The sequence below is a fragment of the Daphnia pulicaria genome, chromosome 5, assembly GCF_021234035.1.
Source record: "Daphnia pulicaria isolate SC F1-1A chromosome 5, SC_F0-13Bv2, whole genome shotgun sequence".
In the NCBI taxonomy this organism is placed as follows: Eukaryota; Metazoa; Arthropoda; class Branchiopoda; order Diplostraca; family Daphniidae; genus Daphnia; species Daphnia pulicaria.
Window position 1 is genome coordinate 3346495 of NC_060917.1, and position 14483 is coordinate 3360977.

The following is a 14483-nucleotide window of genomic DNA, read 5'->3' on the forward strand; positions in this document are numbered from 1 at the left end:
GAAATGCAAATTTTTCTTTTTTCAGAGAACCTTCATTTTGTTAGTTGAGAGGAGCAAGAGAGAGAGAGAGATGGAGGGGTTTCGTTTTTGAGATGGTAGAGTCGACTCACTGACGCATCTCGCTCTTGAAGCAATAGAAAATAATTGGATGAGCTTCTTTCTTTCTTTCTTTCCTTTTCTTTTTTTTATTGTTTAAGAGCATGCAGCAGTAGCTGGAGCCAAAGGGACATGACTTTTGACTAGATTTCTTCAGGAGGATCCACACAACTCGACGAAGGAAAGGCTCTCCCCGCCGGTGGAAAACTCGTTGAAACGGAGAGAGACGAGGTCGCTGGCTCATCTCAACCCCGAAAAAAGTTCCTTTTGATCAGCGCAGAGAGACTCTGACTGTGTACAATAAGGGGGAAACGATACGCCCACCAACGCTTTGCGTCTGATGTAATATATAATGTAATATAGGACGTGAATCCGGAAAAAAATGAGCTCGGCGTATGTCATTCCACCGAGCGAGGGTCACCGGTTTGAATGAGCGAGGGACGAGAAAGAGCAAGAAATTGGATGGATGATGGTCACGTTATTTGTCGAAATGAAAAGGAGAATCAAAGAAGTAGAGATAAGAAGATAAACGTATGAGATGGGCAGATGTACTAGATAGAAACGAGATGCTTTTGGGCTGCTGGAAATATCAGATCAGATCGAAGTTCTGGCTGCTGACTTGGCGGCAGCGAATAGCGGATGCTGCTGCTGCTGCTGTTTGGCGGCGGCGTCGCTGTTGACTCGAGCGCTGCCACTGAACGCGGCGGCCTGCTGGTTAGGTTTCGGATGCCAGCGAACGGGGCTCTTGTTGAGCAAGCCATACTTGGCTTTCAGCTCGTGATGAATGACGTCGAACAGGCGCCGATTGCGATCCATCTGAGTCTTTCTCCAAGCCGGACGCCGCTGTTTCATCTGCATCCCCCAGTGAATGGTGAAGATGGGACTCAGGACGTGGAAACTCCAGCCGGACAACGCCATTTCGTAGACCTGCACATCCGAATAATAACAGCCGGGCAAAAGCACCGGGGCAAAAGCAAACAAGAGTGGTCTACTATAGTATTCAAACAGCGGCGCTTTAGTAATATGTACACAAGGAGGAGGAGGAGCATCAGTACACACACACAACGGAAAATGTGTTGAAATTTGATTTTGATTTAGCGTGCGGCTGCGGCGGCGGGACTTTGGATGGCAACTTTGGGTTGACCAGCAGCATTATATATCTAGAGTGGGCGGGGGAGATGAGGGACGGAAATGAGTTCCGTTCTCTCTAGCTGCTGTCTGACGGCCACGAAGCGCGGCCGGGGCTAATGGACAGCACACGCGACTCCTATCATCGTAGCCCATTAAATGCACGTAGACACGTCGAGGAGTTTGCAAGTTGCTGGACCCGCATCAGTGCGCATCTTTAACGAGGTGTGTGTGTACTGTGCACATATATATATAGTTGGACCCTCATCGCCAGCCATCATATTACTCCTCCCACAACCACTTTATGTACTTACTTGGGGTCGGACAATTGAAAAAATCGTCAAAACTACTGTAAACCGCAGAGTGTTTATATACTACCGCGTGATGAGATGACAGTACGTATCCAGAGAGAAATGAAGCGTTACCTGAGTGTTTCTGGTGAAGCCGTACCTGGGTAAAAAAAAAAAAAATAAATAAACTGAAATTAAGTAACTGTATATATAACTTCCAGGAAATGCATTTTCTTTAAATATATGCAATGCACGTAATTTTGTTTTTAAGAGAAATCTGAGTGTGAAACAAAGGAGGAGCAAAGTTGATGTGTGTGTGTATGAATCGGTGAAATATACTGGATGTCGGAGCGGCGCCTTGACGGCCGTATTTCATACACACACACAACGCTCTAGATAAGTTAGATGCTGGTGCACTCGGCAGCAGGATCTCTTGGGTGGAGATTGCGGATCGTACATCATCAAACACTCTCGGCACCGAGCATTAGTATTCTATAGCCTTTAAAGCTATTTGGGGTGGTGGGAGGAGGATATAATGTGATAAGTAACGCGAGCTGCCAAGCCTTAACTTTTGTTTCGTTAACTGCTGTATCACTCTGGATGTATACGTAAAGCCGAGTCCAATTCATTTCATCTAATTGCGTCATTTACCCCAGGAATCGTTCGTCGTGAGGCGGCGCTTCGTCGCGGGCGATGTAGAACGGCTCGTAAAAGAACTCGTAGTTGGTCACGTTGTGGCTGATGACCACTTGGTCCGTTTCAGAAGTCTGGCGCCATCTGCCAATCCGAACAAAGTTACGGAGAAAACGGGCGAGAGAAAGGAAATAATAATAAACGGGAGTTCGTTACACACACACACACACAGGACAACGGGAATGTAAGAAACAGACGACGCCAGGAAAAAGAAAAGAAAAGAAGATGCCAGCACCATTTTTCCCAATCTGTCTGAGACTGGCTCTATTCACATTCAAATGGGCAGAATAGCAATTAACAAAGCTTAATAGGATTCTGGATAATTGGACTTTTGGGGCGAATTAAACACTCTACGTGGGGGTATATGTCTAGTAACTACCTGGTCAAATTGCTGGCGAATTGATTGTAGCGGAAGGCTTTGTGATGAAACGGCTGGGCCCGTCCCTGGTTTTCCAGCGTTAGTAATTGCGATTTGTTCTGCGGGAAATCAGAAGAATAGTCCAGTTCATAAGTTGGCACGACGAAAGCGCACTTGGTGCAATGCGCTACCACCGAGGGCCGGTCGAGGAATTCAGCCAGCGACTCGGCCATGTTGTAGGAAGGAATGACGTCAACGTCCAGCAAAAGGACGTAATGACTCGGGCAGCCTTTGCGGGCAACGTTGCGCATCAAATTCTGCGGATAAGGTCGCCCGGATTCCCATTTGGCGCTGAGAGACGGACGTTCTTTCAAGAGCCAGGTGAGGGCCTCGGAAGGGCCCGTACAATTGACCGGAGTCGACTGGTGGCCAGCGTAAGCGGAAGTGCCTTCGTCGCCATCATCCGTTTCCGTCTTGCTACTGTCGCCGCCCGAGGAGGAGGAGGAGGAAGCGGAAGAAGCAAAGGTAGCGGAAAAGGCGGCCGGAAGGGTCAGAGATTGGCCAGCGGCCGACACGACGTGGAAGGCGATGTTGGCCAGCAGGTCAGAGTGACACCGGCGCATGTGTGTCAAGACTTTGTAGAAAAGGCCGACCTCTTCGTCGTCCAAGTAAATGGCCAGAGAAATCGCCCCCCGCCAGTGATCCGACGACTCGCCCAGCCAATGAAGCCGGTCAAGAGATGATTGCGTCGCCAAGCACACGTTGTGGCTAACGGCCGTGCTGTGGAACTGCTTGCCGGTAACGGCAAAGTCTCGAACGACGAAACTGCGGCTATCGTCCCAACGGCCGAGTGGCATCAGCAAATCAAAAGTGGAGCTGTCGGCCATCGCTGCTTCCGTTTCGGCCGCTTTATCCTCTTCACGGCCGCTCCTGGCTGGGCTCCTAGCTCCGCCGGACGACCCCTGTTCGGTCCGGTGCTGTACTGGCAATTGCAGGCCCTTCCAGAGTCCCCTGACTTGGACGTCCAGCAGCGGATGTCGCTGCTGCCCGGCGTACTGCCATCCGAAGAGGCTGGAAGAGGCGGGCGATCCTTCCGTGCTGGAGCTGGTCCGGTTGTGGTCGCTGGTCTTCTCGGCGCAATGGAGCAGTTTGACCAGCAAGTAGAAATTGATGCCGATAAGGAAAACTACCGTCATGCAGTGAATTTTCCACATGGGACGCCTCATCTGTTGGAGGAGATAGGGGGAGGTGGGAAAAACCAACGGGTATTATATAATGCAATGTAATGTCTGTAGTCCTTTTCTTCTTCTTTTCAATCTCGGCAGACAAAGGCAGATAAATGAGAGAAGATCCTGCAGCGCCAGGATGTGACACACACAAGTACGTACTCTCTCCACTTTCCCATAGTCTTATTCTTATACCAACACAACTGTAGTAGTGCCGCTGGGCCGGCGTTTGGCAAATAAATCATCACACCCCACTCACGATCAGAGCAAAAGCCTGGCCGATTCGCATTCCTCCAGGACACAATAAAAAACACAACAGTAGCGGCCGGGACCAATTGCCAAGGCAACAAAAAAGGGGGGTGGGGGAATATCCACAAGAAAGGAGTGAGTGATAAAAAGAAGTCAAACAAAGAGAAGAAGAAGAAGAAGAAGAAGCGATGGAATTGGCCCCCTCTTCATTTTTCCCTTTTTTTTTCTTTTCATAGAGCTCTCTCCCAACTTGTAATGGTCCAATGGCGTGGAAGAGAGTGTGTGTTTGTGCATACTGAAACACAACAGAGTGAAACCAGAGCAGGAAAAAACCAAAGCCCCGAAAAGAACTGGGGGGGAGATGAACGGTTTGAACAACAACCAACAGTTTAACCGCTCACCGCCGCCGCCGCCGTTCTTATTTCTATTTTAATCTGAAAACCTGTAAGCAGTTCTTAAGCTGGTTACTTCTCGTGTGTACCTACTGCGTGCACATTTCGGGGAAAACGTTTTGAAACAATGATTATATAGGGCAGAGGAAAATGAGAGAAGAACGAACTTGGTTTAATTGAATTCACCAAACGCGACTCGCCGTGTGTAATGAAACACAACAGCTTGAAACACCACAGTTCACTGAGCGCGGTGCAACCGGGAAATCTATAAGAAACTAACCGATCAATTGCGGCGATGAATCTTAATGAAAACTTTGATCTCATACAAGAAGAGTGGATGGGGGTTGTTGCGTCTAGCGCCATCAAAGAGAATCCGAAATGGGGGGATGGAGTCAAACAAGCGTGAAAGAGAGTGATCTAATCTTATGTAATCCATCGGATCGGGCGCACGGCCTATCTACGGCAATGGCGTCAAACTGGCGGAATCACAGAGACAGGCAGCTGTTTGCTCCAGTCCAATAAAAAAAACTCTGCCAATATTGGTCCGGCTCCCCCCAAAATACAGACAAATATATCTAGACACACATTTTGGGCGAAATGGAAAAGTCTATCGCCGCTGCTCTAGAAATGTGCTGTCCCGCGTATACACACATCAAACACGATTTCACTTCTTGCCTCTACATAGAGAGTGCTACTGCGAACGGTATTGTTTGACTTGCTCCTCTCTCTATTTCTTACTGTCTAAATATCAGAACGAGAAAAAAGAAGCCAGACGAGTTGACAGCGAGAGAGAGTGTCAAGAGAGATACAGATAGAGTCTTATAGAGATAGAGATAGTATAACACACTTACCGTTGACATCCGGGTAGAGAAGAGAAGAGAAGACAGAAGAAGAGATCTTCCAGTTGGTCCTTCACAGTCAATCAAATCAATCGCGTTCTAAGCCAGCGCCTCCCATGCCATACACGCAAGGCAAACTGCCTGTTGGATCTTTTTTTTTCCCCGTTTTCTTTGCTTCTCCAATCAGTGATCCCAACCCCCCCTCTCACTCCGTGAGTGAGATTACCTTAGAAACCCCCCACCCCACCCACCCACCCCTGAAAAAACTTAAAAAAAAATTTTCTTCCAGGGTCCGATTGACCGTCAAAAGAAAATGTTTTATAGCCGATGAATTAGCGACCACATCTAACCTAAAACATGTGCGCGTGTATATCGACGACGACGACCACTCCGTCTGTGTTGGCCGAGCCGAGTTCGGTTCGCGACTGTGTTGTAGGTAGTAGCGAAACTAGTTGATGTAGTATACGCCCTCTTTTTTATTTTTCTCTCTCTCTCTCTCTCTTTCATTTCTTCCTTCTTCCTTTTGCCCCCCTATCTGTCTGCGTGGTGGTGTGTCTACTACTACTACTGCTGCTCTTCTCTGCTGCTGCTGTGTGTGTATAGGAAAGTTAAAAGGGGGGGAGGAGGACGAAGCCGCCGCGCCACTCCGGAGAGAGAGAGAGCGCCGCCAACGAGATGAGAGAACCTCCTCCAAAGTATTGATTGTTGCGCTCCAGCAGCAGCAGATTCTCTCCGCGAGACCCAACTTTCACAGCCGGCCGGAATGGACGGATGACGACGACAACCCAAGAGCGCAGAACGGGAAGAATGGGGGTGGGAGAAAAAAGAGAGAGGACCAAAGAATGTGAGCTGACACTATATGCTCCTTTGATATTCTTCTTCTTCTCCCATTTCTTTGCCTCTCTCTCTGTAGACATGGACGCAGATCATATCGTCACAAAAATGTTTTTTCTTTTTTAAACAGGATCACAAAAGAAAGTTGTACGCTGTACGTAAATCTATATAGCCCCAAACCTTCACGGTTTGTGTGTGTATGTATTTTTATATACTCGCGGTTGAATTTTTCATATTTTTCCTTTTTTATCCGGGTGGTGGGACTTTTTTTTTATCCAATATGCAGTTGATACTAGGGAACTGTCGGATGAGCTTGCCGGACACACAGGCTCTCCTGGAGGAGCTGGCTCGCCCACTCGAACGCCCCATTTCCACCACCCACCACCTGCGACTCTCTCCTGATGCTGGAAACTGGCGCTCGGTTGGGTGTGTGTACACTGTACAGCTTACTGTCTATTTCCCTTTTCGGTAACGAACGGCGACGGGGGGAGAGACGGGGAGAGAGAGAGAGAGGTGGAAAAGAGCCCAGCCAAAGATGTGATGTGTAGCAGCTCGACTATACTACATGTATAGCAACAAAAGCATCCGCCCAGGATATATGGCTATATATGTAATGGCAGTTGCTCCGCTGCTCCCGGCGTATCCATTCGCCCTACTCAACGACGACAAACATTACAAACATGTATAGAGAGAGAGAGAGAGAGAGAGTGCCTTACCGTGCGTGTCGTACAATCTCCTGGGTATTCAAAGAGTCGCTATGCACTCTACCTTGCTTTCTTCCCTCCTCTCTCTGTGTACATGTAGAGAGCAGAGCTGTGCTGCTGCCTGGCTTTGATCAATAAAACCAACGGATATATATATACTACACCGAATGCGAGTGAGGGTGTTTGGCGCCCTGTGTCCACTTAAAATGGACGGACCTTCTTCTTCTGCCCTACATATACACGTTAGGCTGGGGCGACTGCAATGTGTGTGTGTGTGTGTTGCCTTTGATGCAAGTTAGTGCATAGCTTATCTGGGCCTATCTTGTATATATCCTGGCAGGCCTTACCGAGTATCAACGAGCTTGGTTATACGTAAGTGCGCAAGAGAAATGGACGAGGCTCGTGTGTTGGCTGTCAACTTGTGATTGGATGGCGATGCTCCCATGTATTGGCTAAAAAGAGAAAAAAAGATGAAAGTATCCAGTAGCTATAACACTTTGCCTTATTGGAATTTGAAGTCTATCGATTTTCTATCTGTTGCCGGATTTGCTTTTGACTTATTTATTCTGTACGGCGACTATCCGGCGCATCGTCAAAGGTCGAAGAATGGCCTGAAATTTGTTGTGTAGATATAAATAGAGCGAGCCTAGCAAAAATAAATGGGAAAAGATAATCCGTCATTCGACTTGTCGTTTTGTATAATTATTCTTCTTTTTTTCAAATTGACGTCACATTATATGTATAAGTTATTCATAACAGTAAATCGTCCCGTGCATGAACAATTGCGCACGGCGTTGTAGGTATTTTTTTACACGACAACCAAAATCGGTAGTCACCATAAGAAAAGTCGGCAGCAAATGAAACAAATGACTCAAGCTGGGCGGGATAGAGAAGAGATAGCGACCCAAACAAAAATAAAGACGAGACATCATTCAATTCCGAAAATTGAATGATAACAAAAACGAATAACAAAAACAAAACAAAAGAAAAAAGAAATTGATTTCGATAATCAACCACTATGGGTCTTTGTGTTGTTGTGTGTCTGTGTGTTTGTCTTTTGAGTGCCGAGTAGAATAACATTGGAATAAATACACAACAGCGTTATAGAGCGAAAGGGGAGAGAGAGAGAGAGAGAGAGAAGAAGGAGGAGGGACAACAACAACAACAACAACAACGACCACTCTCGGGAGCTATATCGATTTGAATATCACGCTCGCAAACAGACCTCACGCAAGACAGACAAAAAAAAATCTAGAATAAATTACACGCACAGCAGACATACACTCGCAAAGTTGCACGAAGAGGAAATTGATGAAATGATGAAGGTGGGTAGGGGGGAATTAATCAAATGAAAGAAATACGAAAGATGAAGGAAATGGAAAAGTCGTCGTTTTTGACGTTCTGACGCTGATGAATGTTTTGCCCAGTGATTCCAGTTTGTTTGTTTGTTTGTTGTTGTTGCGTGCACATTTGTGTGTGTGTGAAAGACGCTAAACTTGATAGAAGAACTTTTTTTTTTTTTCATTTTGAAAAAGATGCGCGCTAAAAAATGTATTTGTTTGAGGTTTCCATTTCAAAACGTCGACGCGCGTTTTTATTTTCCTTCAGCGGGGATTTTTGTTTTTTTGGCTGGAATGACACAAGTTGTGCGGCGATGGCAGAGAGAGAGAGATTCAATCCATTTGAGATTTTCCATGATGAGTGTGGGGTACAACAAGTTGGCCGAATGAGACAGAAACGACAATAAAAGTTGAGTCGTCTTCCCCAAAATTAGGCGTATTTCTTTTCTCTCTTTCGGACGGTCGTCGTTGTCGAATTCGGTTCGTCGTTTTCCTTTCCGCCGCGCTGCTCGATAACATTCACGTTAAAAGAAAGAAGAAATTGGAGAGAAAGAAAAGGAGAGAGACAAATGACGGGGAAAATTGACAGATCGATCGGAGAGAAAGACAGAGAGAGAGAAAGAGAGAATTATGAACAGAAAAAAGAGAGTAAAAAGGTATAGATTGACAGACAGAATGATTGTAAGAAAGTTTAGAGCGAGAGAGAACGGGTAGTGGGGGGGGGGAGAAAAAGGGGAATGAAATCGATGGAGCAAAATGTGACGGCCGTGACAAGGACAAGAAGATAAAAGACAGATGGATTCACGAGAGAAATTTTATTGTTTTTACTTGACTAGTTTTTTTTTATTTTAGTTTTTTGGGGGGGATTTCGTTTTTTCGTGTTTTTATTTTAGTTTTTTTTTGTGGAGGGGGGGGATTTCATTTTATTTCTTTCCATTGGTGATTTATTTGGTCGTCGTCGTCGTTGAGGAGAGTGAGGAGGGGGGGGGGAGGGAGGGAGGGAGGAGGACATCTAAGTCTAGTACACGTCCGCCACTCGGTAAATTGACCAGTAGCCGCAGAGACGGGCGCGTAGCGCAGGTGCGATGTAGGCTGCCTCTTGCAAATGGTCCATGAAGCTCGAACACTCGCACATGAGCGTGTAGAGTTTGTCGCCGGCAGAGACGGACTTGTGCAAAGTGATCCGCCGGAGTCCGACGCAACGCGGCACGCATTGGTACAAAATCCGGGCTCCTGTATTGTTATGAAAAAAAAAAACCCGCCAAAATTCAAATTCATTAATTTTCTTTTTTTATTTTAAAATCAATTTGGAATTAGTGCTCAAGAAGTTTAAGAAACTTTTTCATCGACAAATGCGAGTTGACTGTCCGCCCCCCCCCCCTATACGGTTGTTTCCAGGTTCGCCAAACACGCCATAGATGGCCAACGGTCCCGCGTTCACTCACGAAAAAAAAAATAACTTGATGGCTGACGTGCTGTCGGTTCTCTCCGTGAGAGGGAACTATTGCATGATGGAGTTGACGAGTCCCATCCTTCTTTAATCACTTTCACCCTCACAACGTCCTCTCCGTCCTTGACTTGGTCCCATCAGTCATCTTCTCCATGCAACCCAACAGTTCCTCTCCAACAAATAACGAATTGAGAAAGCCTTTTCATTTTGGTCAGGGTAGTCGTGTAGATTGTCTGCTGTTAACTTGTTACGCAACAGCACGAATCGAAACGAGATAGCGATAATTCCTGGGATTCCTTTCCCCTTTCCGGCCGACCCTATAATGTTATTTTTGCAAGGCTTGTACTCGTTATGACTGGGGGAATGTTAGAGAATAAGCAGATGCCGTTCTCCGGTGCCTCATTTTGACGAGGCCATAGTTTTCAATCAACATGGTCGACGACACCGATAGTTTCTCCTCGTCGCTGCGCATTGAATGTCGGCCAAAATAGGGGGCGCAAAGTATAATACAAGGAACAAAACAACAAAAATAGAGAAGAAATAAAATAAGACGCCTACGTCGGCGATGAAATAAATTGGATTCCGATTCAATGACCCTCCATTTGGCTCCTTTCTGCAAAACTGAAACGAGCCGAGACAAACTATTTCCGAGAGTTGTGTGCTGTGTCTCTTTCGTCTACTTCTCCACGCTATATTAAACTATTGATCTCTCTCTCTCTCTCTCCCTCTCTTCTTTCTTCCCATTGTCTTAAGCTTCATCCTCACTTCAATTGCAGAAAACCCCCCTCCAGTCTATATAGGTAATGCCATCAAATCTTTTATGACGTGGGGTAGGCTGGAAGAGGGTTATAAAGTTAATAATAATAATAATAATAATACGGACAAAGTCTCTTTCTCTCTCCCGGCCGCACCGGAGTAACATTTTTTGGTCTCGGCCCTCGAGCGTTTCCCTTTTTTCCCAGCGTTCGCAATCACCACCCGAGTGATGGCGGCCGTTACTGGCGATCTACGTAAGCCAACAAAGAAGAAAATCCCTGCCAAACAATGTCATCATCAAGTATAGAGTCAAAAGTCCTATATTTACAAGGATCCTGCGTGAGCCAACTTTAGTCGCCCATGCCAAGCCGCCCTCCACTAAAAACATAACGACGCAACGCGAGTTATGATTGGCAACGTTGCTATAAAAGACTAGAGAGAGAGAGAGAGGAGACCTTCTTCCCTCCGATTGCTCTTCAGCACCACTGCCGCGCGCGGTCGTCATTACCGTGACGTTGGCCATCGCCAGAACTTTCTCTCTTTTTTTTTTCATTAAGCGCCAGAATCTCTTGGCCGTTTCCCGCCTCGTCATCGTCGCCCAGCGCCCCCAATGGGGGGAGAAGTCCGCCAGCTCCATAAATCACCGACCCCGCCTTTCGTCATTTGTTTTCCTTGTACAGGCGAATAATGAACCCGCCATCCATCTCTCTGGCATTCACGCCAAATAAAAAGGATGAAAAGCAGAAGATGGTCAAATGAAAATTCCTGACCTGTCCAGTAGAGCCAGTTGCGCTCGAATTTCTCGCCGTCGTCGCCGTCAAACACCTTGTAGACGCAGACGATGTAGCCCGTCTTGTTGGAGAGTGGGCGTCGGCAGGCGGGCTGGAGCGGCGGCCGAGCGATGGTGGCCGCTTCCTCGTAAACGTCGACCAAGTGGTCGCTGAAGTAGCGCAAGTTTTGCGGCTCGAACCGCTCGAGTGAGGCCAATCTGGCCGTCTGCTGCCACTCTTCTCCATTGGTCTGCTGCCGGTTGGCCACTCCGTAATTGATGTACGGGTAGTCCACTGCGTTCAGGGAAATCAAAGTCAAAGAGAAAAAGAGAAGAAAAAATAAAATAAAACGATCAAACACTGTGATGGGACGAACAACAACAACAACAACAACAACAAAAAGGAAAAATGGTAATTTGTCTCGCCCGCAGTGTACGGATGATGACGCCGACCATGTCGTCTCATTCCCCTAAGAGCCCCGGATCGTGCATCATCATCATCATCACATACACACACACACACACACACACACACACACACACACACACAGCAAGAAAGAGAGAGAGAGAGAGAGAGCTGCACCATGGCACCAAAGCTCTCAACCGAAGATTTACTTTGACAGAGAACGACGTTATTGCCACTCGAGTTGGCCCCAGATGAGATTGTATTGTGTGTAAGGGGACGACGCAATCCACCAGAGAAGAGAAAGAAGAAAAAGGGCGATACCATACACACACACACGCAAGCACACATCCGTGTGTGCGTGTGTCCCATATGCTTCGAGGTTTTTTGTGTCAGATTTCCAGTGCAGCTAGGATCGAGGACCATTTATTTCATCGAGTCCAGCACCAGACGGAACAGAAAAGCCTTCCAATATTGAGTTGGCCGTCTCCTTTCAAAAGTTTCCAATTTTCGAAAAGGCCATTGTCAGGATATCGGTCGCGGCCGATATAGCCTCGCCAGCATAAATAACAGACAATGCAACGTGCAAGCAAGCCCCCGGGATGGAACTCCTACTAGTTCTGTATTATAACGTGTGATTGACCGAGGAGTTCGAGAGTCAATACGCCCAGCTGACTGCTTGCCATATTCTGCTCACATTCATTATATAACAGACATGAAGCTGCTGCTGCTGGCGTGCAAGGAACGTTCGGCAACGTGAGCCCCCCCCCCATCCCTTGGGGGAGATTTAGAAGCGACTATAAACACACTATAAACAACTTTAGGTGTGTGTATACACACAACGACATCAGACGGTTGGTAAATAAAAAATAATGGCAGAAAAGAAAGAAGAAGAAAAAGAAGTCTGGCCGATGATGAACATGGACAGCAGTGTCAATATAACGGATCCAGGGCTGGGCTACCTTGGGCTAGGATATACCTGTCAGACGTGCCGAGGAGAAGGGCCAGGTATCGATTGCCGTTCCCTTTCGACGTTGCCACCAGTTGTCGTGGAGACGGTATCAAGAAAACATGACGGAAGAAACCAACAACACAGCCCCCCCCCGTGTTTTCTATCCCTTAACTCACGGACCGAGACTTCAATTTGCAATGCACAAGGACGTCAATTTATCGACAGACGGTATCTCTCCCGCGTTCTTTTTGGGGCGTTTTCTACTTCTTGATAACCGGCCCCGGGAAACCTGATGGAGATATACTATAACAAATCGTTCTTTCAAAAAGATCCAAGTCCTATATTTCTCTCTCTTTCTGCACTAGGTCGTCTTTTGTCGATATTACGTCACATCCATCGAGCGGGCAAATGCCACAAAGAGCGAAAAACGTCAAGACAAATCAATAATAGGACGTTCAAATTGACGCAGTAGAAATTTCATACGACACGTCGGGCGTCGGATCAAAAAGTTTCACCCTGTTATCCACTTAAAAAAGAGTGTAGGGAGTAATAAAAAAAAAAGGGTCCCACATCAATACATAAAGACGTTTGCGCTCTCCGCCAGTCGATATATGTATGTACAAAAAGGAAGAAGCTGCCGAATAAAACGGCGGAGAGAGAAAGAAAAAACATCAGACAAAAGTATAAATGCGCAGAGAAGAAGAAGAAGAAAAAAGTAAGCATTAGTACGTATACTATTATTACTACTACTACTACTACTTTGTAACTACATAAGAGAATGGGTCAAGAGATTGGCTACTACTGCTGGATGGATAAATGGAGTCTGCCTTTTTATAGTGCCGGCGCATCGTCTCAACATCACTCTATAGTATTACATGTCTGATTACCGTTTCCTAGCAGCGCGGCGGCTGCTGCTGCATTGGCGGGGCGTCTCGCCCAGGCGCCAGGGGTTTCGGTACACCGGGCGAAAAATTGTCCCTGTCATCATATCCTGCGTCTGCATATAGCTGGATACATACTATCGTAGATGCGTATTATATACTGTGTATAGGCTGTAGTGATTCGGAAGGAGGCAAATAGACTTATCCTTCCATCCCGACACACTGTGTGTCGTGAGCGTGTTCGATCCATTTGACGGGCTACAAAAAGAGGGGGCTCCTATATGTTGTTGTTGTACATGCTTGGGCACCTCCTACACACACACACACACAATCTTTATTCCTGGCTGGCGACACTGCAACGCCGTCGAGAGAAACAAACAGCCAAAATGACTTTTTATCACGAGCAGCAATCTTTTTCATAACTTTTCAGTTGGCTGGCGAGTGCTGGAGTCCGGGTGATTTGCTTGACGGAGTCCGTCCAACCATCCGAGCGTGAAGGCAAAAACATAATCAACTCTACAGACGCGGGCATCCACTTCTCCCGCGCTTCTGAATGACGTCATCCGTTTCAAGAGAGAGAGAAAGAGAGAGAGAGACGCAGAATCAACGTCAAAGTGCGATGAAGTGGAGGACCCTAGTTCCTTCTCATATACTCCCAGCGCTTTCGACTTGGTAAAAATATAAAAATCGGAAAACGAATAGAAATAAAAAAGTTGGGTAAAAATGATGGGGGACGTATATAAGAATAAGAAAACAAAACGGGTAAAACATTTCACGAAAAATAAATATCAAACCCGAAAGTCCCCAAAGATGAAAGGGCAAAAGAATAAAAGAAATCAAATAAGACGAGAAAGAGAGAGAGAGAGAGATAGAAAATGGTCTGAAAGCGCATCAATCTGTTGAATAAAACATTGCTCCTCGTATAATATATAAATGTAGGCTACAAGAGTATTTTGGTTGGGGAGGATGAACGCATCGGGGGGGGGGGGGGAGGGGGAAAAGAACTCCGGGACTGGAGCGTGACCGGAATGGGTAGATGACGACTAGTGAAAAGCAATCATAAATTCATGCAAGAACATAACATCGCGATATGTATAAAAACATTTAGTAGATCCCTCTGCTG

At 46.5% G+C, this 14483-nt stretch overlaps 2 protein-coding genes across 3 annotated transcripts in view; both read right to left on the reverse strand.

Annotated features, from left to right (window-relative positions):
• Positions 1–173: 173 nt before the first annotated feature.
• On the reverse strand, positions 174–5459 carry LOC124341001 (beta-1,4-glucuronyltransferase 1-like). The gene is made up of 5 exons (XM_046793872.1): positions 5284–5459; positions 2587–3791; positions 2166–2291; positions 1650–1674; positions 174–1023 (listed from the first exon to the last, which is right to left on the reverse strand). Exons 1-5 carry the CDS (start codon positions 5290–5292, stop codon positions 691–693), a joined length of 1698 nt encoding a protein of 565 aa, XP_046649828.1. The 5' UTR covers positions 5293–5459; the 3' UTR covers positions 174–690.
• A 2039-nt stretch (positions 5460–7498) lies between these two features.
• The window catches only part of LOC124340925 (uncharacterized transmembrane protein DDB_G0289901-like), a 37807-nt gene continuing 30822 nt past the window's right edge, over positions 7499–14483 (reverse strand). For both annotated transcript variants that reach the window (XM_046793750.1, XM_046793751.1), the window contains exons 5-6: positions 11126–11419; positions 7499–9382 (exon numbers count right to left, since the gene is read on the reverse strand). In XM_046793750.1, coding sequence (XP_046649706.1) covers positions 9168–9382; positions 11126–11419 — 509 coding nt within the window. In that variant the 3' untranslated portion in view covers positions 7499–9167. The remainder of the gene's footprint in view (positions 9383–11125; positions 11420–14483) is intronic.

Excerpts from the sequence above, each read along its gene's own strand:
- LOC124341001 (XM_046793872.1), bottom strand. Across the intron at positions 2,292-2,586 it reads TTCGCCAGCAATTTGACCAG|ATGGCGCCAGACTTCTGAAA; the intron begins GTAGTTACTAGA and ends TCGGATTGGCAG. Across the intron at positions 1,024-1,649 it reads GCTTCACCAGAAACACTCAG|GTCTACGAAATGGCGTTGTC; the intron begins GTAACGCTTCAT and ends TCGGATGTGCAG.